At 45.5% G+C, this 26,877-nt stretch overlaps 1 protein-coding gene across 1 annotated transcript in view; it reads right to left on the minus strand.

The window, feature by feature from the left end:
- Positions 1-1,022: 1,022 nt before the first annotated feature.
- The window catches only part of CDHR3 (cadherin related family member 3), a 68,170-nt gene continuing 42,315 nt past the window's right edge, over positions 1,023-26,877 (minus strand). Inside the window, exons 7-19 of the mRNA XM_020888567.2 lie at positions 26,700-26,848; positions 25,755-25,944; positions 19,403-19,574; positions 18,055-18,157; positions 16,829-16,927; positions 15,158-15,384; positions 13,024-13,195; positions 11,233-11,483; positions 9,055-9,236; positions 6,962-6,975; positions 5,446-5,477; positions 3,720-3,768; positions 1,023-1,983 (exon numbers count right to left, since the gene is read on the minus strand). Of these exons, the coding sequence (XP_020744226.2) occupies positions 1,679-1,983; positions 3,720-3,768; positions 5,446-5,477; positions 6,962-6,975; positions 9,055-9,236; positions 11,233-11,483; positions 13,024-13,195; positions 15,158-15,384; positions 16,829-16,927; positions 18,055-18,157; positions 19,403-19,574; positions 25,755-25,944; positions 26,700-26,848 (1,945 nt within the window). The 3' untranslated portion in view covers positions 1,023-1,678. The remainder of the gene's footprint in view (positions 1,984-3,719; positions 3,769-5,445; positions 5,478-6,961; positions 6,976-9,054; positions 9,237-11,232; positions 11,484-13,023; positions 13,196-15,157; positions 15,385-16,828; positions 16,928-18,054; positions 18,158-19,402; positions 19,575-25,754; positions 25,945-26,699; positions 26,849-26,877) is intronic.

Raw genomic sequence — 26,877 nt, forward strand, 5'->3', positions numbered from 1 at the left:
GAGCAGCTCTGCCTTCTTTGCAAAATTTAAACCTATTCAAGGGAGTTCCCTGGCAACCAACCCTTATTAATAAATCACACTTGCTCTCGGCCAGGACAGGGCATTTTCTAAATGTTTCTCTTTCTTGAGAAGTCACACCAATGACAGCAGGCACACAATAAACAGTGCAGCTGCTCCCTCCCAAGTTCTGCATTTGCAGGATGGATCCTGGCTGCCTCGCACAGGCCATCCCGGGCCTGGGGAGTTCTCATCTGATGCCCTAGCCGGGAAAGAGGGTACTGCTCCTATGGACTCTCATCCAGCCCTTTCTTGTGGTCGCAGAAGCTCGGGAGCAGGACATGGAGCGAAGGTGAGGATTGCTCAGCCTCCACCAGGCACACACTGAAAATTTCCACTTCCTGTTCCACCACAGGGAGGCTTTCTGTGGGTCATTGCTTGTGCCCACGGAGAATGTCTCAGCTGTATGAAGAGCTAGGGCTTTCTGCTGTGTCTCTGCTCTGAGTCCTATGGTCTCCCTCAAGAGGAGGTGGAGAAAGAGCTGGGCAGGTAGGTTGCAGGGTTGATGTTGTTTTAGCTTTGCAAAAAAGAGTGGCTTTATTCAAGAGGAATTTTCACCAGGATGGCTAAAATGAAAAGGACTGACAAAACCAAGTGTTGACCAGGGAGGAAAGCAGTCAGAGCCCTCCATCATTGCTGGTGGAAGTGTGAACTGGAGCCACCAACTTCAGACTTCTCAGATTCCAGCAATGGCTCTGGCCATCCCACTCCTAGAAATAGGCTCAGAAGAAGCAAAAGTTTGTGCTACCAAAAGATGTGGAAAAGGAAGTTCGCTGTGCTGTAACCTATAATAGTAAAAACAAAACAGAACAAAACAAAAAAAAAAGCTGGGAGCAGCCCCCTAAATATGGGATGGATAAATGACATGTGGTAGATTCCCTCAATGGGATAAGATGCACAGTGAAGAGACCTGGATGGTTACACACAGACATGATGCTTAGTAAAAGGAGCCAGACACAAAAGAGTGTGTTCTGTGTAATCCCTTTTATAGGAAATTCCAAAAAGGCAAAAGTAATTTATGACAATAAAGACCCGAATAGTGGTTGCCTCTGGCAGGAGTCTACATGGTATCAAGCTGAGTGCCTTAGATCTGTGCGTTTTATTGCATTATCAGTTTTACCTTAATGAGAAAGAATTAAAGGTATCTAGTGTGTTTTCTTCTTTCCAGATGAACAACTTTTTATTTATTCATCCTTTTTTCCCCCACTGCTCTCCCTCTTTAGAAGAAGATTAGAGGTGACTTACAATGGTGTTGAACTGTATTTATCAGTGAAGAAATCTGGGAGACACCAAAATTAAGGCAGGGGAAAAAAAAGGTGGAACCAGATGGGAGGGTAGCCCTCAGAATTTAGGCAGCAGGTCTCCTGCACTTCCTAAGGGTGAATGGAACAGAATGCAGCTTCCTAGAGTCAATATGAAGAAGAAACACAAGTCCACATTCAAGTTAACAGTCCAGCTGATCAGAGGCACAGATGATTTGAGCAAAACCACTCCTGAAGTTTGTCAAACATTCCTTCTGGGACCCTGGATCCCCTACATTTTCTGCTTCCCACCCTGCCCTCGAAGAATGTAAGGTGAAGCAGCATCCAGACAGTCAAGTTTGCTTGCTGTGTTGCCCAGTTCACTTCTCTGGGTGCCGTTTGGGGGATGCCCCTCTCGTAAAGGCTGGGTTTCTGTTCTTTGGGGTGCTCGGCATGCTGTCCTGGCTCCTGGGCCCCAGACCTGCATCCTCAGCCTGGACTTTGTTGCTCAGACCATCTCTTTCCTTGTTGGTGCTCCTTGGTGGCCTGGTCCCTTCCCGAGGGACAGGTCTTCTTGGAGCAGCTCCCTGGGGGCTGGACTCTTTCCATTTTGGCATTTGGATTAAGGAGTCTTTCCACTTTCTGGTTCCAGTTTCTGAGTTGAATTCATATATTGCCCCAGTAACTAGGGGGAAAAAGAAATACACAACCAATATATAAACAAAGGAATCCAAGTGCTTCTCTGCTCCCCTCTCAGCTCTCATCTCACCCCTAGCTAGAAAGAAGGAAAGCGGGCTTGTGAAGAACACCAAGCTTCACCAGCCTGCCCTTTCCAAGAGCTGAGCTGCGTGGCTCTGACCACACGGGTTGCAAATCTCAATGCTTCCCTAGAAAGAAAGGTTTAAGAGACTCTCTTCCCCAGTGGCTCAGATGGTAAGGAATCTGCCTGCAGTACAGCAGACCCAGATTCTATCCCTGGGTCGGGAAAATCCCCTGGAAAAGGACATGGCAAGCCCCTTGCCATGAGAAGGCAACATTCTTGCCTGGAGAATCCCTGGACAGAGGAGCCTGGTGGGCTACAGTCCATAGGGTTGCAAAGAGTCAGACACGACTGAGCAACTAACACTTTCACACTTTCACAAGGTCACCTCAATGGCAGGACTAGAGGCCACAGAAGTCCAGAACTCTATGGGAGCTTCAGATAAATTAGGTCCATTTTCTCATGCAGTTACCCATTACTTTCTGATTTGTTTGTTTAAAAAGACCTCCTGAATCTCTGCTATAAGCAGGAACCCACCAAGTAAGAAAAGAAACTTTGATTTTTATTTACATTATGTTAGCAGAGATTTACAGACACAGACCCACAAATCTGGCCCCTGTTGAGATGATGCAAGGGAGCCATTTTTATCATGTCAGTGCCAGAAGACGCTAATTGGTGTTTGTTCACGTTAGTCCAGTTGGCTCATTTCTGCCTTTTTCCTTCTCTCAAAAACACAGACGCAGGAGAACAGCCTTGGCCCTTCCTGGCTTTTGCCCCAGAAGATCTAGTTTCCAGTGTGCCCCTGCTCATGCAGCATGAGTGGCCTCTCAGGCAGAGGATCCCACCAGCACTTATGCTAATGTGGGCACATTATGGTAACAAGTACCTAATAATAGAGGGAAATTTAATTCCAGCAGCAGCAGCAGCCTCCCCTGGAGAGGAGCCATCCTCCTTCAGAGGAGGACCGAGCTGAGCCGTTCACATGTGAGGGTGGCAGAAAGCCAACACACTTGCCTCCCGAATTTGGTTTCCTTCCCTTTATTCACGTCTATAATTGAGCCTTTGTAAGTGAAGGGATGTGTGTAAAGGAGCTAAATTTGGAGCTGATTTCATGGGGGTGATGAGAGCTCTGGAGGCCAGCTTTACCTTATGTTCATCTTGCCGACCAAGAAGGAATTCTTGGCCCTGATCACGGGAAAAAAGAAGCCAAGCTTGCCATTTCTCCATATCTCTCATTACCAACAGGATGGTGTTAGAAGCATTCAGAAAGGATGGGAGGAGTGGGGACGAGGGTGGGGGGAGATGGAGTCCCAGTAAGCAGAAAAAAAAAAGTGGGTTATTGAATTCACAAATTCCCTGAGTTGGTTTGTGATTCAGGAAAGGGAGGCTAGACCGAGGCATGGTCCTTGATGGGGAGCCTCTAGGTGGAAACCTTCTGAGGCCTCACACGTGATCATATGCTTGAACATCAGCCAGCCAGCTCTGCTTTGAGCTGATCTCATGTTATAGGGAAGCCTGGAAGGGTCAGCATTGTGTAGGCACCACAACCAAGTGGATTGACAGACTTAAGTAAAGAGCAGGACATCGGATAGGGTCCTCCATGACTCTATCAGCCTGGAATATGAAGAGGCCACTGATAGGCAGCTCTGCCTTGTAATTACCTGGGTCAGTGGCTTCTCCATCAAAGACTGTGTTCGTCTGGATTGTTTCCTAAGGAAAAGAGACAGTTTCAAGCACAGCTCTACACTCCTCCTCCCAGGCGAGGCTGCTCTTCCTTACAGCCCAGATTCCTCACCCAGGGCCTACCTGACATTTATTTATTCCATAGGTGCCATGCTAGGTGCAGGGGACACAGTGGTGGAGAGGCAGGGGGGGTTACTGCTTGCAGTCAAGCAGGAGCCATTGACAAAGAGGCATTGCAATATACAGTGATGAAGACTATGATGAGAGAATATAGGATACTATGGGGTCGTGGGGCAGGGGGTGGGAAGAAGCCATTTAATGCAGACGTGGGGGTAGGAAAGCATCCTGAGTAAATTCTATCTAAACTGCACAGAAGGAAGAGCAGAAATGCCATGCAACACTGGCCAAGGTCGACATCATCCAAGATCTGCCAGGCAGATGTTATACGCAGGACAGGCACAGAGCTGAGGCCAGTGCAACGTTGCATCTGGGGCTGGCCTGCCTCACCTAAGCCTGGGGCTCCAGGCCTTTTTCTTCCCCAGATCTGTACTCTGTGCTGCCCTCCAGGATCTGACCTCTGCCCCATAGAGACCCACACCCCTCACATAGTGCCCTTCCATGATGCCATTCTTCAGCAGGCTCACGAGGATGGTGTTTGGAGTTTAGTGGGCCTTCCACCCCCGTTTTCATCACATAAGCCATTACCTACTCACTAGCCCACAACTCCCTGCTGTGAAAAGAGAAGGAATGGAGATTGTATGACTTTCATCCATTTGATCAGCTCAGAAGCTTCACTTTTTACAGTCTTGGGAATTGATTTATTTAATCGATGAATTTCATTGTACATAGTTCTCAGGCTCTGTGTGGTATCACAATAAGATCCAGGAGACAGGGGATCACCTCTTCCTTCTGTTTGTACACAGACTGGTACTTATAAGCACTTAGGAGATGGATCTGAAGCAGTACTTCCTCCTCGTCCTGCGTATCATTTCCCAAAACTCACGGGTCTTGGGTCATAACAGAGTCCTATTATCAGGGGCTAGGGAAACCTGGAGTGGTCACCTTCAACAATCCATCACTTCCCATGGGGTGCATCAGATCAGTGAAAGAAAAACAAAGAGGTCAGGTGAAGAGGCAACTCCCTAGCTATCCTGTAACGCTTTGCATTTGCATGACTCTTCACAGTTTCCACAACATTTCCCCACCTGTTATCTCATTCCACTGAAGAGGAATCTAAAGCTTAAAGAGGCTGAGGGATCCCCGAGGTCAAGGTCACATGGCCAAGCAGAGAGAGCCATTCGCAACCCCACGCACTACTCTTTTTCTATCACTTTTCCCACAAGATTGTGGAAAAGCGAAGCAAAACTAAATCCCACTGAAGACTGAAGCACCAGTTCTGGTCTTTAAGTTCCTCCCCACCTCCCCCAACTCACTCTGCTGGAGAAGTGGTGTGGATAATAAACACCACTATTCAATATTTATGAAATCCAGTTCTTCTGCAAATATATCAGCAGACAAGTTCAGTGGAGGGAGCAAATTCTATCAGGAGCTCGTCACACAGCAATCAGTTCCAGTGGCCACGTACAGGCATCCCTCTGAATGATAAACACTCCCACGGGGCTGTGGCAGGGCTGCCTGGGAGGAGGACGGGAACCTACCACCCCACCCTCCCCCACCAGGTAGCCGGGGGTCAGCCGTCCTTACCACCGTGACCTCTCTCTCTGTGTTCTTCATTTCTGCAGGGAAGAGGACAGAAGTTAAGCTTCTTGGACACTAAATTGACCTTAAAATTCTACCTCCACCATGCGATCTCCTCTTCTCTGAGCTTAGTATTATAGGCACAACGAAGAATCTTCTATCCTTAGACATGTTTGTTGACAGCCTTCCATCTTCTCAGAAACACACACATATCAGACACAATTAAAACAATTTTAAATTTCTTTTTCCATGTTATTGTTTTTACTAGAAATTAACTTTTAATGGCTTTGTTTGTGCGTGCTAAGTCGCGTTAGTTGTGTCTGACTCTTTGTGACTCTATGGACTGTAGCCAGCCAGGCTCCTTTGTCCATGAGACTTTCCAGGCAAGAATACTGGAGTAAGTTGCCATGCCTTTTTCTAGGAGATCTTCCCAACCGAGGGATCAAAACCAGGTCCCCTGCATTGCAGGCAGATTCTTTACCACCTGAGCCACCAGGGAAGCCTCCTGCCACCGGGAAGCCCAAAATAGCTTTATAGGTAAATAAGAAATTTGAGGTTGCTACATTTGTTGTGTGAGGATTCTTTGCATCCTTATGCCCTTTTAAAAAAAGTAACTAGGATGAGAGATAGTTTGTGAAAACGCTCATTTGTTACAACTATCTCTTTTGATATGATCACTAACTACTACAGTCGAATTTCTAACCCTGTTTAGACATCCCTTGTGCATGTCAGATGCATGCACCAATGGCTGGAGTGGTCAGAGCAACCATTTATCAGAAACATTCTTTCCAATTCTTTGTCCCGTCCCTCCCCATAGCTTGGATTCTCCCCAAGGCCACAGCTTTGGTGGCAGTGGTGACCTCTCCTCAGATGAACTTTGCTCCAGTCGCCAATGCCCTGAAATCACTCAGGTCTCCCAGCGCATCTGACTGCACCCAGCCCTCATTTCTAACTAGCCCAACCTAAGTAACATGGGAAAATGACCAAGTCCATTACAATCTGAGATTAAAGTAACATTTATCCTTAAAAAGAGAGACATTGGTCTAATATGGAGCACTAGCTGTCCCCACTGTGTGCAGCGGTGCATAGATTCTGTGATTAACCCACAGAGAATTCTCCATTCCTGACGTGCTTGGTGGGGAGCAGACCTTTAGATGCTGTTGTTGAACTGACTGGAGGAGACTCAGTAAGGAACAGGCAGGGCCAAGTGAGAGACCCGAGTGGGCCAAAGGCCCCTTGCAGCCCGCCCTGCCCTCCCCTCCCTCCAGCTGCGTGTGACCCCTGTTTCATTTCATCCACAGATGATGTGGCAGGAAACCCACCAAGACAGGACTGTGCCCTGATCTTCCACTAAGTTGGAGTGCTTTTATGTATTAGATTGGCCAAAAAGTTCGTTTGGTTTTTTCCACAAGGTGTTACAGAAAAAAATCTTCATGAACTTTTTGGCCAACCCAAGAGTACAACAGAGCCAGAAAAAAAAAAAAAAAGAGCAACAAACAAAGGTAACTGGCATCATACATACCTACTTTCTTCACCCTGTGAGGGGAGAAAGGATGGACAAGGATTAACCTGAGAGTATTCTGCCCTGGTTTACACATGACAACATGGAAGCCTTTGGGCAACTGTGTCCCCGGGCTTCAGAGTTTGATTAAGAGAAGGACCAGGGCTGGGGACTAAAGTGAAGACTGAACTCCCAGCCCTGCTTCATCACTATTGGGTTGGGACTAAGGAGGTTCTGAGAATTTGATGAGCTTGAAAACTACTGCTTTCTAGAACTTCAGGGACTCTATTTTCTCTGACACACTGAGGGAGGGCCGTGACCACCCCCATCAGACGGCCGGGCCATTCTTCCTGGCTGAGCATCTTCCCCGGAAGCCATCTGACCAGAAGGGGTGGCTCACCCCGGGAAGTTTCAACTACTAGGAGTTAAATTTTGGCTTTCTGTAACATGAAGAGCTGGACACTTGAGTCTTAAGACCCTTCCCATGATAAATCTTGAATTCTATAGTTCTGTGACCTTAATTTTATTCTTTGTTACTGGACAAATGTTGGTTGCCATATGACATAACAAATTGCCAGAGAGGCCAGGTCTGAGTCTGAATCACCAGCTAGTTTTTCCTTTTTAAGTGAACCGAAAACAATATTTCAAATGTAAATGAAAACAACCAGGTTCAGGGTGCATATTTACCCACAAACTGCATGTGAGTTGCAGTGTCTGCAGGATTACTTCCTTTAAGAATTTCTGCCCAAATCCCAATGCAGAGCACCACCATCCTTACAAGCTTAAGCATCACTCTTTTGGAGCCAGTTTTTTTTCTCAAATCAATTTGTGAGTAGAGTCCAAATAAAAATGCCTTTTTTAATTTCAGCAGATGCTCAGGGATTTCTTACCTTGAAGTCAAGGTTGCCAATAGCAACGAACGTCCCCAATAAATATGGCAAAATGCAATGCACATCTTTATGCTAATACCTTATACTTTTATACATTCTTTCATCTATAGACTTAAAATTATTTGACAGTACTAGTTAATCTTCAAAATACCTTTAAAAGATGCATGAATCTTATCACCCCTTCTTTTTGCCAGTGAGAAATTCCAAAATTGGAGGTTCCAATACCACAAGATACTTGAGTGTAGAGCTAAACTTGGAATCTAAAGTCCTATACTCACTGGGACTCAGCCATGAAAAATCGTGCAACAAGATTTTAAAAACTAGTGTATTATGCATTTACTCGACGTCAGGAACAGTGCTAAGTGCTTCCTTTGCGTTTGCTCATTTAATTGTTTGGTTTTCAAATAAAGAAATTGAGGTTCGCAGAGGTTGTCATTGCTTAAAACCATGTACCCAGAAAATGGTAGAGCCAAGATTTGAACCCTAGCCTTATCTGACTGCAAAGCACAGGCTGAGAAACCCTTGTGTTCTCATTGTAAGAGCTACTGAGACTCAAGAAACTGGCTCTGGAGAATCTTATCACAATTCAGTGCTTTCTGCACTTCACTCTAGTACCTCCCTTTAGCTGGTAATAGACAGTGTAGAGCATCACTGAAAGAGGCATATTAGTGAGCAGGCGAGGGCCCAAGGGAGAAGAGGCAGACCTGCATTTACAGCCCTCAAGCAGGAGGGGTCAGGGCCACGTGCAAAAGAACAATGATTACTTAGTCACCCCAAAGCCCAGTCGAGTCGCTGGAGCCAAAAGCTTAATTCCCTTATTAGTTTCTCGTGCTTCCTCTAATTCCATCCCATTCTTTATTCCACAAATAACAGCACAGCATATTCCACTACTACTCATGACTGGCCTTGTTTCTGAACCTTTTATCCAGGACAAGGTTACCAAGAGGTTGAAACCCCAATTTCACTGAGAACACATCAAGGACAGGCAGGTGCCAGGGAAAAGCGACGGAAGGGTCTTCTGGTCTGGCAGTTGGTGAAGGAGGTCCACCAGGACAAGGAGAGCTGGATGCCTTCCCCATATCTCTGTTTACTTCCTTCATTTCAGACACCTCCTCTATCTTGTAGAGAAATCCGAACTGTCTACCTTTTCTTCTCCAGACATCACCAGAAGCAGTGTCCTCTGAAAGAAAATGATGGAAGGAACCCAGCCCACTGGCAACTTACAGAGGTTTCTTGTGCTTTGCAGTCTTGCAGGGACAGTGTCTGTGGATGGCTTTGGCCAGCAGGACGGTCATGGACACCAGGAGACCCAGAAGCAACATGGAGCCCAAAGTGATGACAAAAGGCACATACCAGGCAGATGGAGAATACACGTTCTTCCTCAGGATCTGGTAGGTGATCCTTGGCTTAAATGATAGAAGCAGGAGAGTGAGTGGAGGCTGGTGGTGTCTTTGACTTCAGCACCCTCTCATGTTGGGTGGCTGAGTGTTCATTCTGCTCTTTGTTCTTGCTCTAAATATCTGATATCCATGTGCTCATCATTCTAGCTGCTTTAACCCATCACCTTATTTATAGTCTTGCCATACATCATCCAAGGAAATGGCAACCCACTCCAGTATTCTTGCCTGGAAAGTTCTATGGACAGAGGAGCCTGGAGGGCTACAGTCCATGGGGTCGCAAGAGTCAGACATGACTTACCAAATAAACCACCATACCTCATCCATTAGACCAAAGCCCAGAAAATGTAGGGAACTGGGAAGCAACTCTAGGCTTAATTTCATTCACTCTCTTCCCCTTTGCCAAAGATAAAAATTCCATTGGCATTTTTTCCCCTCCCAAATCATGGCATAATCTAGGGACTAATATAGCCATTGTCTTTCACTGGGAAGGCATGAGCCATGAAAGTTTTTTTTTTTTTTTTTCAATACTTTGTAGGCTTCTCAGTGTTCACTCACTACCAGCTGCATTGCCAGCTGAGCAGGCTGTTATCACAGTGAGACCTCAAGTTCAGTGTTTGCTTCCCAGAGAGGGAGACAGATAACAAACAAGTTATAGAGATTTCCAGATGGGGGATGTCACAACTGGGTTGTGTAATAAGTCCCAGAAAGACGGCGGTTCCTTATGCAGAGGCACCAACTGGTTCCTACCATCACTGAAAACCCTTGAGGTCACCTAATGCCTCCATTCATTGGAAGGAGAGGGGAGGAACATTGAGCAGCTCTTGGTAAGACTTTGAGAAGCAGAATTTGAACACTTATCATAGGTTGCTTTCTGAGGTTCTGATTCCTTCTGGTGTACTCCAATTGTGGGGCTGCTGGCCAAGGGCACAACTTTTACTTGGAGTAGGAGGAAAGGGGACAAATGAGTCTGTATGAATAGAAGCCAGTTGATCAAGGAGTCAGGGGTGATAATCCTCTTGTCAGATTCTAAGACTCTCCCCTGTTTTATCACACTGATTCTATTGTGGCACCTGCTTTTTTCTTCCTACTGTTTAGGACAATTTGTAGTTACTTTATTAATTTGCATCCCTGCTTGTAATCTGTCTCCCCCTCTAAATCAGAGGTGCTCAAACTTTAGTGCAATCAAAAGGCTTATTGAAAGCACAGATTTCTGGACTTCATCTGCAGAGTTTCTCATCCAGTATACCTGGGGATGTGAAATTCCAGATTTCAGCATTCTTCCCTGGAGGTCGTAGTGATGATCATGGTCGGGGGAGGTATAACTTTAATGTTCTGAGGTGGGCTGAAGAATTTGCTCTTCTAACAAGTTTTCGGATGATGGTGATGTTGCTAGTCTGGGAACTACACTTAGAACCACTGACCTATACTAGTAATGTAAGCTCCATGAGAGCAGAGATCATTTTTGACTTATTTACCAAAGTGCTTGGTGTATTATAGGTATTAAATTCGTAGCTGCAGATTGAATGAATGGAATTATTTTTGAGTGGAGGTGGGGAGTAGAGTACAGTTTGGCAAACAATGACTCTTCAAAAGTAGAGAAGAGCATCTGGCAGCTTAGCTGCTCTCATGGACAGTGATTTTTCAGTGGCTCTTAGGAGCAAGCAGAGGGGCTTGTGAAGGCAACAACATGTCCATGAATATTGGCTCCTTTGTCACAAGGACTCTGGATGGTCAATACCTGATCTCTTGCAAGTCTGCATAAATGCACATCCTTCTTTATCAGATTAGGAAAAGTTAATGGTGCTATAAGCCCAAGGTCTCACCCAGACCTTTTTCTACCACCCAGTGACTAATCCTATCCAATCCATGGTTGGTGGTCCTGTCAGTATCCTAACATTTCAACTCTTTTAAGTCCATCCCATAGTTCTCCTAGGTCAGAGGGCCCCCACCAATATCAATCAGAGGGGATGTATCTGAGAAGTCCAGCTCCCAGAGCCCTTACCTTGGGAGTTGTGGTGATAACCGTGGTTGGGTGAGGAATGACACTAATACTCAGTGACACGGTCCCGGTTTCAACAAGAGCCCCAGCCCTCTTCCTGCCGGACAGCAAGTTGTCATCAGTTATGTAGACAAGCAGTTTGTAGTTCCAGATCTCATCAAGCCCACTAGTATAGTCAAAGCGAGTCGCCAGGATCAGGCTTGTAACATTGGACCCAGCGTTGGGAGAGAAAGTGAAGTGACTGTTGATGTTGCCTAAATGAGATTTGATGCAAGGATTTTGGGAAAAGGAAGAAAAGAGCATGAGAAATAAAGGTTTAAAAGAAAACCCCATCCAGTCTTTTTCCTTAAACATCCACACAGCAAATGTAGATTGTTTCTGATGTACCAGGGTGGGGGTCAATGATAGAATATGGTCCTTAACTGCTCCAGAGATTTCATGAGTGAAACCTGGTGGTGTTGCTCACAACCAGTGTGGCTGCAATGAAAACAAGAGCAGAAAAGGGCACTGGCCCATGTGTCTTAGGAGAATGGCCGCCATCCTGCTGAGCGTCAGGCAGAAGCCTAACAATCCTGGTGCGGTCAGTGATCACCGTCGGCATTCTTTTAGTAACCGTGTGTAACTCACGCTCAGACCAGTCAGTGGGCAGCAAGAAGGAAGGGGGGCCACGGTCCCTAGCCATAGGCCAAATTCACTCCACACCTTTCATGGAATGTGGCTGGTCACACCGGTGACAGATGACCCTGGAGTCCCCAGAAGGAAGGTGCTGCCTGCTCAGGCAGGGACTGCAGTCCCCTTGTCTGCCTCCCTCCCCCCTCCCTTGGTGGAGGCAGCAGGCTCACAGTTTCAGGAGCCCAGAGCAGAGAGGCTGCCCCTCCTAAGCAGCCCTTGCTCATTCCTCTGGTGGCTCTGGACTCGTTACCGACTGAAAACCAGTAAATGGAGCAAGGGATGATGCAACTGTTACTCCCTTAGCAGCGAAGTGCCCCATTGTAAAGACCTGGAGGCTTCTCAGTGTGGATTATTTCCATCTCTGGCAGTTGCAGTTGCTGTCTCCAGGCAGGCTCTGCCCCTGGTGACACAGCCTGCTCAAGAGGCTTCCTGCTGCTTGAGTTCCTGCTCTGCCAGGGCTCAGCGGGTGGCTGAGCTGGATTTTTACTCTCTCACGTGAAATTGCTCTGCTTGTTTGGGTTTAAATCTCTGGCCCCAGCACTTCATTAGATGAGCTATTTTGGTCTCATTTCCATTGAGGGGTGCTCTTTTTTCTCTCTCCCACAATGGTATATTTTTAAAGAGAGAAAATGAATGGAGCAGAAGAGAATTCCTGAGGACACATTTCAAAATGCATTTAATCTATTTCATCTATTATTATCCAGAGAGGTTTGGGATCCCCTGCCCCCACTACAAGCTTGCAGCAAAAGAGCTGGGGGAGGAGTTGAACTAAAATATTTTTTTAACTACGCTAATCTGATTCATGAATCATGCGACAGGCTGGGAATGGGAGGGCGGGGAGTCACCATCAAAGGGATTCACCCTTCCTTGGGACTTTGGGCAGCTAAGTATGGGAGTCTGGGAAGAATTAGGTGAGAAGGGGAAGCCAAGGCAGGAAAGAGGGGTTCAGAACCATTAGACTCCTCATCCCTGCTTTCCTCATTCAAGACAACCCACCCCTCACACGGTGCCAGATCAGTAGGTGAACTCTGACTCCCACCCCTTCTACCTACACAGCTGCTGCAGCCTCCAACACCAGGAGCCCGCAGCAAGGATCCAGGAACACTGACATCAATATCATACCTGTGCCAATGGAGTAACGAAAAGACCTAGGGCTGGAATCAAGGTCAGTACATGTGAGCTTGAAGTTGTGAATATTTGTGCCAACTTTCAGATCCACCGGGATGGCCAGGAAATATGAGTTTGGGGTACAAATTGGTTTTTCGTCATTTTCTTCAACGATGTTCACAGTAACCTAGAGCAGCAAGAAAGTGGCCTTGTGAAGTAGTTATCATTTAGTGCTTACTGTGTGCCAGGCACTGGGCTGTGTGCTTTTTGTGAATTAGTGAGGTTTAACCTCACCCAAGATAGATAATATGATTATTCCCACTTTATAGATGGGGCAACTGAGGCTTAGGGAGATTAGGTAATTGACCTAAGGTTATTCATTCAGTTGATGAGTGGTGGAACTGGGATATGAACTCAGGTCTACCCTACTCCAAGTCCTATGTTATTAACTTTATCATGTGTGTATGTATACATGCATGTGTGCATAACATACATAATAATGTATTTGCACACCTCTCACACACACGCATCTAGACACATGCACTCATCCCCAGATGATGCTGAGTTGTTTTTTCAGTAACAATGATGGATCTGTGGTGACCTTCCTATGCTTCCTTGCTTGCTGCCTCTGTGAGTTGGAAGTTCTAGCTTTAACTTTGGAAGATAAAGGAATGGCTCTCAACACTGGTTCCACTTGTCTGGCCCACTCTAGACCAAATGAATTAGACTCTCTGGAAGTTGATGCCCAGGCCTGTTTTTTACGTTCCCCAGCTGATTCTAACACACAGTCAGGGTTGAGAACCACTGGGATAGAAGGAGGTGACCCAGCTTAGCCAGGCTGTCATCTATAACCCAGGCTATCAGCACCGCGCTAAGCTGGTGGTGCTGGCAGGCCACAAGCAGGGGCCAGCCTGTTCTCTTTCATCACCATCTTTTATGCCTGGTGAATTGGAGTATGGACTGGGATGCCTGCCAGCACAGAACATTGAATGTCAGCCCTGAAAGGGACTTATGTGATCATCACCCTTTTTAAAAGCTTATGAATTTTTGAGTCGTATTCATTCTACCTTTGAAATTTGGGGATTTCAGCTATTCCTGAGCCTGGGAATAAATTGAAATGTTCTCTCTAGTTAGCTCCCAAAGTGGACTCCATTCATTCCTCTCAAAAACCCAACCTAATAAACACAACAATTACCTTCAACTAAGCACATCTTTTCCTTAGCTAGCAACGCTGAGCCTCACACATCGTTAAAAACATTGTCCCACTAATTCAAAGCAAGTCATCAGAGGAACTGGACTATTCAGGCATTGGGTTATGAGGTGATTCTCCAGGTGAGAGAGAGAAACCAGGGTACAAAGATAAACATTGCTCAGACCCCCTTGGAAAATTGGGATCAAAGTTGAGAAATGAACTCTGCCTCCTGACTCTGAACCAGTCATTCTCTCTATCACACAGGGATGCCTGCTGCTAGCTGAGTTCATTTCGCCTTATGCTTTTTCACTTTATTAACGGGAAAGACCAAGAAATATTTCCCTCTTCGTGGCCCTCATATTATCCTCAAATAGTCCTAAACACTGTTAGCACAGATCGCTTAAACCCAGGCTCCTCAAAGTATGGCTGTGGACTAGCTGCATAGGCACCACTTGGAAGCATGTCAGAAATATAAGTTCTCAGGCCCTACTCAGACCTCCTGACTCAGAAATGCATGTAACCATATCCTCAACATCAGAGGTGGCAAAGCAATATAGCCCCATGTCCAGCCAGACTTTTCTTTTAAGACCTAGCCCACCTGCTCTGATGGGGGTGGGGTAGGAATAGGGGAAAACTTTGAATACTTGGGGGTGATGCACCAGCCCACCACAAAAGCAAGGGGAGATTTAAGAGCAACAGAAGGAAGCTTGGCCCCCAGGACGGCCTTCCATCTCAGTGCTTCTCCCAGTCACACACAAACGTGGGCTTACAGATGTCAGTCTTTATTTCCTGGCACTCCTGTGTGTGTCTGATTGTGCTGTCTGGGATACCATTAGCCGTTTCCTGCAGGAGGTGCCCTTTTAAGATTCTTTATTGCTACAGCCACACCTGGAGGGTGCCAGGGAGACCCAAAGTCAACCACTTGGACGCGTGTGAATGCACCACAGCACCACTTACAGTGACTGAGCTGCTGTCCTCACTGTTGGTGGCCTGGATTCTGAGAATATAGACAGGGATTGTTTCATAGTCTGCTTTAGTCACCAGCTGGAGTTCTCCTGTTTGGGGATTAATCCAAAATATATTTGGGTACTGCTGGCTGGCCCCTCCAGCAGAGATGGAGTATGTGATGCGGCTCTGGGGGAAGTCTTTATCTGTCGCTTGCACTCGTCCAACCTGGGTTCTAGCTGGAAGAATAAAGTACCTGTGATTACTCCTGGGAATAATATCTGAGATTAGTCCTGCTTCAAGGGTGAGGGGAGGAACCAGGAGCAGACATTCTCAGTGCCATGGGCCGACAGACTTTTGGAGGCCTCTTTGCTATTCAAACTCTGTGTGTTTTACATCTTCAATTCTATTACATTCAAATTACATTAATGACACCCACTAGGAAACTGGCCATGTGATTCAAGCAGTCCTGTGAAGTGTAAAAGACAATCCATGCCTTTATATAGACTCCAAGTATGCCAATTATTATATGATCATAACGCTGGAAAGAACATCTTCCCATATATATCTTTTTGCAGCAGTGTTGTCTTTTTTATTTTTCAGATTTTCTCTAATGAGCCTGGGGTTCTCTTACAAGCAAAATAAAAACTAATTTTTAAGGGTTTAGCCACAGGATGATTAGAATATTTTTGATTTTTAAATCCTGTTCCATTTGGCTTATTTTACAAGTCTTGTTGGTGGGGCTGCTGGAAGTCTGTCTTGCTGGTTTTGTAGAAGTTCTTCCTCATAAGTTGCACTCCTCAAGGGCAGAATTTTCTCTTATTCAAATACATAGGCTGGCACTACGTGCTTGACCCAAAACAGGTGATTAACAATTATATCAGGATCTACAAATTCATAAAAAGCCTATTCCTGTTGCATTTGTTATTCATTGGGTAAGGCATAAGGAACTAAAAGCATTTTCCTGAGATCCTCTGCTTGTGTTTTGTTTAAAATGTATTGTCAGGAAATGGAGCTCATCATAAAGAGAGAGAATGAAATGAAGAAGAGATGATTTTAGAGGCAGAGTTTTGGGTTTGTTTGGTTTTTAGTATAGAAGTAGCCACAATCAAAGGCTGTGATAAACTCTGATTATTGTAGAGTTAACAGTGTTCTCTTCAAACTGGGAGAGACAGGGAGAAACTCAGACTGATTGGAAGGAGCCTGCAGAAATCGAGGAGTCCTAAAGGGTGGGAAAAAAGAGGCCCCAGGGAATCCTGCAATGGAGAGAGAAAGCATCTTTATTTTGTTTGTAAATGAGAGAAATCTAGAAATGGGAAGGCTTCTATTTTTAAATCTCAATTCTGAGTAAGCTGGATAAAAATCACAGTGGAGACCAAGGGAAAACTTAGGCTGCAAAAAGAGAGGATTAGCAGAATCAGGCACCCAGACAAAGAGGCAATCAGGGGGTTCAGAGAAATGCAGTTTAGTCAACAGTTTTTAAAATCTAGATTTCACTTGAAGGGCTCCTCCACAGTGAGGACAATTTAAAAAGAAGTAAGAGATGCAGTAAACAGGAATCAGTGGTGATTTGCTGTGCATAACACCACCAGGGCCCCTGGCAGGGAGCCTCCCTCTGCCCAAGTGCCTCCATATGAACGGGTCCCTCAAGGGCCCTGCAGTCCTATCCTGTAGGTTACTTACGTGGGCTCAGTTCTGACACGGCAAATACATAGGATGGACTATCAAAGACAAGAGGAAACTCATTTTCTGGGCTTGTTAAGATATAGATGTAGATGTTATCTATAAGTGGAAATAGGAAAAACATTAAATCACAATACAGGCATCCCTCGATCTGTCGCACTTTATTGTAGTTTGCAGATAACTGCATTTTTTGCAAATTGAAGATTGTGGCAACCCTGTGTCAAGCAAGTTGAAAAATATGGCACTGTTTTTCCAATACAGCATTTGCTCAGTTTCATGTCTCTGTGTCACATTTTGGTATTTCTTGCAGTATTTCAAACTTCTTCATCATTATTATATTGTTATGGTAATCTGTGATCAGTTGGTAACTTTGATGTTACCATTGCAAAAAGATTATGACTCACTAAAGGTTCAGGTGATGGTTAGCATTTTTAAACAGTAAAGTGTTTTTAATTAAAGTATGTTCATTACTTAAAATTTATTATTATTATTATTTTGGCTGTGCCATGCAGCTTATGGGATCTTAGTTCCCCCACCAGAGGTCAAACTCATGCCCCCTGCATTGGAGGTGCAGAGTCTTAACCATCTGACTCCCAGGGAAACCACTGTACATTATTTTTCCAGACATAAAGCTATTGCACACTTAACAAACTACAGCATAGTGTAAATATAACTTTTATATGCACTGGGAAACCAAAAAAAACTCACGTGACCCGCTCTATTGCTTTGTGCCAAGTCAAAGAGTTTGAACGGGAACTTGACAACTTTGAGGAGACACAGATATGGGGCTTTCAGTAAGGAAGTAATATGATGACATTTGTATTTCCTGAAAATCACTGTCAGAAATGTGATGGGTGTGTTGGAAATGGGCAAGACTAAAGGCGGGCAGAAAGACTCTTAAAAGACTCGTAGCATTGTAATTCAGTTACAGAAGAGGAGGTTCTGCATCAGAGCAGTACTGTAGGATGGGGATGGGGTACAGTGGAGGGGGAGGCACCACATCTTTGAGATTTTAGTAGGTGACACAGAAGAAAGGATCTGGAGACTGATTAACTGTTCTTGGTGAAGGACAAGAGGAGACTGGTCTGATTCTCAAGTGTTGGGGGTGTTGGAAGTCTCCTTTTGAATACTAATACAACCCCAGCCCAGACAGAGCATGGTCTAGCACAGTTTAGTACTGCAATTTAAGGAAGATGCTTTATGAAATAAATCAAAATGATACTTGCTTTTATAGTAAGGAGCAGCAACATCCTGTACCTGAATTATCATGGTGTATTTATTGCCGGCTGCTAGATTACTTGGATTTTCATAATCTAGATCACCAATCAACTAGATTAAAACATAGAGATCAGATTACACAGAATAAACAATCCTTTTAGTTGAACTGACATTTTCATATACTGTTGGTGTACATGTAAATTGCAAAACCTTTCTGAAAAGCATTTTGCCCATAGAAGGAGCTTTAAAAAGTTATGCCCATACCCTTGCTCACTACTAGAGGACTTATTTGATAGAATTTATCAAGAGACAGAATCCACATTTAAAGATGTTCATCAAGCACTATTGTCCAGCATAGACTCAAGACTTCAAGTAAACTGAAGAGAAAGGTAATAAGAATCCTACATGCAAGAGTTATTGCCATCATTTAAGATACTTATGGATATATGTATAGACTATAAAATCTATGCACAGGTAAGCAGACAAGAAGGAAACATATCAACATGTTAATAGTGCTTATTACTGAGTAGTAATGCTTTCCTGTGTTTCCTAGTATTGTGAACATGTATTAATTTCTTAAACAGAAAAAAATAGAAGTTATTTTTAGTTGATGTGATGCATAAAATTGGTATAACTCTTGAGGATGGGAGGTGAAGAAGGGGGTAGATGAGATGATGGCTGGTGGGCTGCTTGGTCTTCCTGAGATAACTATGATGCAAAGACCACCTCCCCCATCAAGAACACTCCCTTTAAGACCCCCACCTCCCCTGCCCTTCTATCTTTCTCTTTCTTTGTCCCCACACTGTCCAGTGGGAACCTTGTTGTGAAAGATCTCACATAGCTCACTGAGACCCGCTTTTCATGCCCATGTTCTTCCATTTCTGTATTGGCCCCCGTGAAGATACTCCTCTTTTCCTTATCCTCCTTTGGGTCTCCCATGGTTCTACAGTGTGGAATTTAGCAAGACACACTCATGACCCCAGGCCCTGCTCTCTCTCAACTCACACCTCGATGGCCAGGAAGGAGCCCTGAAACAAACAGAAGTGCTTGAGCCCAGAGGGAACAGAGGTGACTGTGCAGACAGCTCACCAGACTCGCAGGCTGCAAACTGCGAGCCGTGCAAGAGAGAATCCAATCCTTAGTACCCCAGGCATAACCATGCATAACAAACAATTCCTGGAACTTGGGTAAAATAAAGAACAAATGGGGAAAACAGAGTCACTGTCAGTATGTCAGTCACAGTCAGCCGGAGAGGAAGGTACCTCGGAAATTTCTCTCTGTGGGGCAGCAGGAGCACTATGCATGTTAGACCAACCTCCCCAGTGCCTTTCGATGATGCAATGCCCATTAACTGACCACGATTTTCCCAGAGCCAGCTGGATCCTGTAAGAACCTGCTGCCGCTCCCCACTCCAGATGGCGTGGTGAAGTTGAATCGGTTGTTTGGTGCTTTGCTGTCATCATCAAAGCAGAACTTGTTCAGGTCCAGAAGCAACGTCCCCGTGGCTGCTCTCTCAGGCACCATAATGCTGGCAAAAAGACACGATTCAATATTTTCCCCAACAAATGGTGACTGAGTCTTCCTTCTAATATAGGCCTTAGGCTAGACAGCCTGACTTTCATTTCAACTGAAAGCAAGTCTGTGGTTAAGGCAGTACCCGCCCAACTGGTGTCCCCACTCTGCTCTTGCCTCCTTTCAGAAGATTCTCAGCACAGCAGCCGGAGGGAGCCTGTGAAAAATGTTGTCAGATCATGCCACTTCTCTGCTCCTAAATCCCAAAAGGCTCCTTATTTCACTCCAAGTCCTAACTCCGATCTATAGTATCTTTCATGATGTGTGCCTGCCCCTCACCCCTACCCCTTACCTGTCTGAGCTCATCTACTAACTCTTCTTGTTCGTTGTCCTTCTGCCCTGGCCTCCCTATGCTCCCGGACACTCCCTGGGCCCTGGCCTCAGGGCCACTGCAGTTACTATGCAATGCTCCTCCCACAAATGTGCACACAGCTTGCTCTTTCTCTTTCTTTAGTCTTAAATCAAATGGCGCCTTCTCAGGAGGCTCCCTGGCTACCCCATCTAAAATGTCAACGCCCCTTGCCCATTGCTCCCTCTCCCCTTTCCCGCTCTACGTTTAATGCTTGGCACTTATCTTTTTTCAATACACTTATATAGTTTACTTACTTATCCTGTCTATCACCTGTCCCATTCCCCCAAACCCTGGCTCCAAGAATGTAAGCTCCAAAAGGGTGAAGATCTTTATCTGCTTTGTTCTAGGCATGCTCAGGAAATATTTGTTGAATGAATGAATGAATGGTAGCTTATGGGACTAGTACAGGAGTGAAGAAGAATATAAGAGAAATATAAATTCTGTCCCTGCCTGCAGGAGTTGATAATCTGATTGGGGGAGATCCCTGTACCCCTCCATCCCTCCACACCCATGCTTAGAAGATTAGAAATTCCTCTACTTATGTTCTCATGACTTCAAAGGCATGGAAGGTCCTCCTGACACCTGAGCATCATTCATTCAATAGAGGCTTATTAAGGGTGGAATTCTGGGTCCAAATCTCAGTTCACTCCAGGAGCAATGCAAATATTAATAACACGCAAATAAGTAAAACTGCCGCCAAACTCAGAGCTGTCTGGTCAAGCCCAGCTTGGAGTGGAAGACTCCAAGGAAGTGTGGTTAACACCTCTAGGCTTCAGTTCGTTGAGTGTCTTCACGTGTCTCCAGGTTTCAGTTTTTCCATCTAGAAAATGGACTTGTCAGTTAGCTTCTGCTACATAACAAACCAACCCAAAACCTAGGGTTTAAAACAATGGGCACTTTTTCTTTCTTACAACACTAATGGTTATCCATTTGCTTTTGGTTCTAGTCCTGCTTGGCTGGTCTCTCCAGTCACTGACAGCTTGCTTGGGGCTGATGCTCCCGGAGAGCCTCACTCACACCTCTGGTGGGAAGGTGGGTGGTCTCTGCTTTGTATTGTCTCTCATCCTCCAGGAGGCTAGGCTGGGCTCTTCTCATGGAGATCTCAGGAAGTGCTACTTCCAAAAGTTGCAAGAGAGGGCAAGTCCCAATGTGTACACACTTTTCAAGCACCATGCCATGCCATGTTTGTGAATACTCTGATGGCCAAAGCAATTCACCTGGTTAAGTCCAGATTCAAGGAGTAGAAGGAGATACCCATCTCTCAGTGGGAAGGATGGCAAAATCACAATGCTAAACAGCCTGTGTATAGGCAGAGAGGAATTTGTATGAGTGCTGTTTCTTTTTCCTTTTCTTTTTTTCTTTCTTTTCTTTTTTCTGTACCTACCACAATCATGTTTTGCCTTGGGCAGAATTTCTTACAAAAATATATTGTGGCTGTCATGAGAATGTGCCTGGAAGACCTTCAGCTGAGGGAACATAATGGACCACAGATCCTAGCTGCCGGGCTCTGAAACCCATTGCTGGATTTGCAGTGAGGTCATGTGCCAATGACAGGGCAGGACAGAGATACTAAGACAGACTCATTCCTGTCCTGTGACAGCTGACTTTGGCTCCAGGACTCCCCATTGCCCTAGCCAAGTTCATGGACTGCATAGCTGACTAGAACATTCTCACCCACGCATCCTCCCTCGTTCCTTTACTCAGGTCAGACCTGCATCATGATCTGATGGCTCTTGCAGCCTAGCCTAGCTCTGTCCCCATCTTCTCCCATAGGCATTTCCACTAATAAAAGCCTTGAGCCTTTAATCCTGTCTTGGCATCTTGTTCTTAGAGCATCAGCACGTGTTAAATTCTCTAAACCTCTGTACTATCACTTCTCTCTGCAACCAAATTATACTGCTTTCTACCTTCAACATTAGCTCTTCATGGCAGCTAAAATGGGCTCAGCAAACATGGAGCCAAGTCTGACGGCATGGATGGTCTTGGGCTGCTGAGGATAACTGGGTTTGCTTCCGGGAAAGAGGTCTTTCTCGCAGGTGTAACTACATTTCCATGATGTCACTATGGGCAAAGATCGCCTCTGTGTCTCATCCAGATAGGAGTCCCAGCATCTCTGCTCCTATCTTGATTATATGATGTCCTGGATGCTTAGAACAGATACTGTCTGTTAAATACCAACTTTATGCATCCTACCAAACTTTAAAAACTCTGTCTCTTATCCTGTCATCACCAAGAGGTTTGTATTCTTGTACCCATTTTACAGATGAAGAATGACTGGTTCAGAATAGTTTCAAGACCTATCCCAGAAAGCTGATACATCTAGGCAGCATCCTCTATTGTCGGTGTAAAGAGTCGCAATACATTTTACTTTAGGTTCCATCAGTGACTCTCCAGGCCCCAAAGGGTTCAGGAATATGAGCTCTGATTACAAGTCTGCAGAAGCCAGGAGGCTGCAATCATGCAAAGACTTTCAGGTCCTGAAGCCAGACATTTCATACCCTCCAAAAAAGGCCTTCACATTCAGTTGCTTAGGGCCACCTGGCATGTTCTTTTCATTCTCCCCTGCCACTTGGTATTTTTCCCCTAAACTCATGACTTGGAACACCACTCCCCCTCATTCATCACTCCCTGCCTCAAAGGCAGGCTGCCCTCACTCCCAGTCATCTGACCACGGTTCCTTCCCCACGCAGAGGTGACAGGCCCAGCCGCCTTATGAGTCGTCGACCTCCTCCGCCTACAGCTCACAAACAGCTTGCCAAGCACTTTCAGCCAAGCGCCTGACAATTTACAACCAGAGTGGGGCTGTCACGGCGCCTTTGATGCCTCCATCGGGGCCATGGGCTCATTCATCACCAGCCTGGGAAAGCTGCAGGGGCTGTTTCTATCTCTGGGCTGCCCAGACCCACGGGGGTGGTGGGAAACACAGCACAAAGCCACCTGCCTCTTTGGATCCACGGGGCAGATTGGCACCCTCCCACCCTCTTCTACCTGAGTTCCCAAACTCCACTGCAGGGTCCACGCAAGATCCCTGAAGAAGGAATGCACATTTAGGGATGAGGCTGTCAGAGCCTGTGGCAACACTGGATCTGTCGTTTGGTTCAGCTTTGATCTGATGGTGTTTTTCCGCTCTGGTGTGGTGGGAATGGAGAAGATGCCAAGCATGGGAGGATGGTGGGTGATGCAGGCCAGGGTTTCCAGTCCCCGAAGTGTGCAAATGAGGCTGGGCTTTGGGAGTAAAAACTTCAGCTTCCAGGATGGCAGAAGAAGGAGCCCTTTTGTTGGCCTTCCTCATGCTCTGGCTTTCAAGGAGAGACTGCAGGTTATGCCCGCTGGAAAAGCCAAGAGCCCTCCTGGAAACTTGTTTGGAGTTACCTTTAGTAAAAAATACAGTTAGCTCAGTTCCTGGCTGGTGTTGACCTTCAAGGCTCATTTGGAGAGAAGATTATCAAGAGGAGGACTCTGCATGGGCTTGTCTGGACAGTCTAGGATATTCAAAATGTGATTTTACCAGCTAATATGGAATGCAGTCTGCAAACTGCCATCTCACACATCAGGGGACTCTGTACTGCAGGAAGCCACAGGACACAATTATCAGAAATGCATTGAGGGGAGAAAATTGACCAGGAAGATTGGAGATAGCGCAGCCTCTCCAGTCATTGATAACCAGAGTTCTTACTCTTCAACCATCTTCCCCCACCTCTCTGGGCAGGAGAACAAAAGAGAAAGCAGGAGGTCTACAAGAGCAGGGCATGAGGAAGAGAATTTCCCAAGATGCACTGGAGCTACCCAGTAGCCCTAGCATAGACTTAGATTCACAAAGAAAGAGCGAGTGTAAAGTTTACGGATCATCTCTACTGCGTTCCAGGGACCATACTTCTCTTAACAGAGGTGGGTTTGATTTATGTAGAAAATGGTGTGGAAGTCCAGTCCTAACTATCCAAGACAAGACAACAGATTCTGCTGTTGGGGTTGGGATAGGAACTTGTCACATGTTCAAGGCTATTATTGATTTGATAGGAACCTCAGGAAGAAGCAGATGGCAAATTAGGATAATTCTGGGAGGTTTAGTAAAGGAGCTGTCACAGTGTATACACAGGGTACATGGAAACCTCGAAGGATGGTGCGGTATCTCAGGCTAGGAAGAATGGACCTCCCTTTCCACTCCTAGGCCTGGAGGAGCCAGAGGGAGTAGTTCCTAAAACCAGAACCAGGGACAGAAAGTGCTGTGTGCAGGGGGCTGCCTTATAGGATCGGAGACCTTCAGGAGGTGAAGGGGCTCATTGAGCTAACCAAAGGGAGGAATCTGGAGGATAAATACCCTGACTTCTATCTCCCCCCTCATTCCAGGGCTTCCCATGAGCCAACTGGAAGCTGCAAGGCAAGGGAGCAGTTGATATCCATGGAAGTCAGCCACCTGGTAAACAGAGTAGGGTGGGGAAGGCTGGATTTGAAGAGGCAAATAGAGTCCAGAGCAGGGTTTAACTGTTTTGATATCAGACTCAAAGCCACTTGATTCTTAGCATTATGCTGGGCATACCAATGAGGAAAATAGGGGAACATTGAGAAGCATAATACAGGAGTTTGTATTTCTATTGCTTACCCAAGACAGTCTTTGTCCAGGGTCCTTTGTCCTTTGTACAACCACACTATGTATTGGGAGTGTGTCCAAAGTCACCTAGAGCTTAAACGTGAACCTCAAAACCAGTCATACATAAAGTCAGAGTGAGATTCTCTCAGTGAGGACATCTGAAAGGGAGACCATCTTTGGTGTTCAGCCTTGCTCCAGACACAGGACACTCCCTCAGCAAGGGTCACTGCCCTCCCAACTCCAGGAGGGACCACCTTCAGACTCCCAAGAAATGGGAGACTTTCTATTAAGAAAGCACAGAGATGAAGCTAATCTGGGGAGCTACTCATCTTGTGGTATTTAGACAAAATAGTGGAAAGACAATTGTTGTTCAGTTGCTCAATTGTGTCTGACTCTTTGCAACCCCATGGACTACAGAATGCCAGGCCTCCCTGCCCCTCACTATCTCTTGGAGTTTGCCCAAGTTCATGTCCATTGAGTCGGTGATGCTATCTAACCATCTCATTCTCTGCTGCCCAGAAAGACGGTACTGTTTTCCAAAAGGCATATTAACCCAAAATCACAAGGGACTTTATTTTAAAATAATGGTGAGTAGATTGTAAGACAAAAACAGGTCAAAATGCCCAAAAGAACTTGTGTCCCACTTGTATCTGCCTTTCCCCTCTTCTCTGCTGCCTTTTGTTTACAGGCAATTAAGTTGTGTAAAGTGAATTAGATGCTTTGTTTTAAGTAAATACTTGGTTTGATTTATTCATATTACCGATGGCGTGCTTCTCTGGGAGCTCCTAGCTACTGGTCCTAAGTCTGAATTATCTATTATAACCGCTAACCCACAGTACTGCCTTGCCATGAGTCCAAATAAATAAAGAAAAGGCACAGTTCAGAGAGGGTCTGATAAGTCCTGTGGACCTGTCACTAACAAAGATGAACATGTTGTAGAAGAAAGCAAATTAAAAATATTTTTTAACAGAGTAAGGAAATGGAGAAGGGAGATACAAAGAAGAAAAAAAATGGAAGAAGGAAAAAAAATTATGAGGAAGGAAAATCTCTTACCAAAAGAGACAGTTCAAATCAACTTATTTTATTGAGCATGTCTCCAGTGCCCATGATCCTTCAGTCCCCACCAGACTATAGCAGAGGAGCCAAGGGCCCCTAAAAGGGGTGGCGTGTCTGTACGTGTCTCGGAAGGCAAATACCTGAAGGTGAACTTGGTGCAGGTCGAGGGGTTGTCATTAATGTCTTCCACAATGAAGGTTATCTGCTTGCGATTCTCCTGACCCCCGGAGGGTCTGTCCTTCACCAGAACCTCCAGAGATATGATGGGATTTTGTCTTAATTCACCTGCATCTCGGTCTATCCTGCGCGCCACTTGGATGGTCCCAGTCACTGAGAAAGCAAAGGTCAGAACATGGCTCTCTGGAGAGAAATGAAGAGTCAGAGACAGATGAAGACTTGGAGTAAATTGGAAAAGAACGTTCTGATATGAGGACTGGCTTACAAAGAGAATATCCTCTATACACATACATAAAACAAAAACAAAAAAACCTCATGTAAGTTCCTGTCTTGGACATTGATTGGTCTGGGTTCTCTGTTTAGGAGGCTTCAGGGTTAAATAAAATGCCTTATTAAAATGAATTTCACCTGTTTCACCTGTTTTGTGGCCCCTAGAGACTTTAAAATTACAAATCTGGCTTCTGAAATTCTGTTTCTTTTGGACAGTGCTGGTCTGGGTTCTCTGTTTAGGAGGCTTCAGGGTACCCTCATGATAGTGAACTCATTTGCCCCTAGACACCCTCCTGCCTCAAAGGGGAAGTAGTGATACAGCTGTCACACAGGACCTCGTTCAGTGACCCCAACCCCTAGGCCAGCTGCTCTTAGTACAGCTACTATAGGAAATTCCTTGCTGGCCCAATCGTTAGGGCTCTGTGCTTTCACTGCTGAGGGCCTGGGTTCAATCCCTGGTCAGGGAGCTAAGACCCAACAAGCCATGAGGTGCAGCCAAAAAAATATACTTATTACTCCAATAACTTATAATAGTCTATAAATATAAAGGCATGCCCCAGACCAAAAGAGAAAATATTTGTAAAACAAGCCAAATGGCTGAATTAAAGAATGCACAAGGATGTATGTGTTTGACTTACACTGATTGATCATGAAATAGCTGTTGACAGTAGTGATGCTGTAGAGAAGGAAGTGAGTAAAACCTTTATCATCAGGGTCCTCCGCTGTGATATGGGCCACGATGATTCCTGGACTCAGCTCCTCGGGAATCGTGTACGTGTGTGTCAGGCTGGAACAGAATTTCAGCAGACACAGCTA

This window comes from Odocoileus virginianus, chromosome 1 (assembly GCF_023699985.2).
Source record: "Odocoileus virginianus isolate 20LAN1187 ecotype Illinois chromosome 1, Ovbor_1.2, whole genome shotgun sequence".
Classification (NCBI taxonomy): domain Eukaryota; kingdom Metazoa; phylum Chordata; class Mammalia; order Artiodactyla; family Cervidae; genus Odocoileus; species Odocoileus virginianus.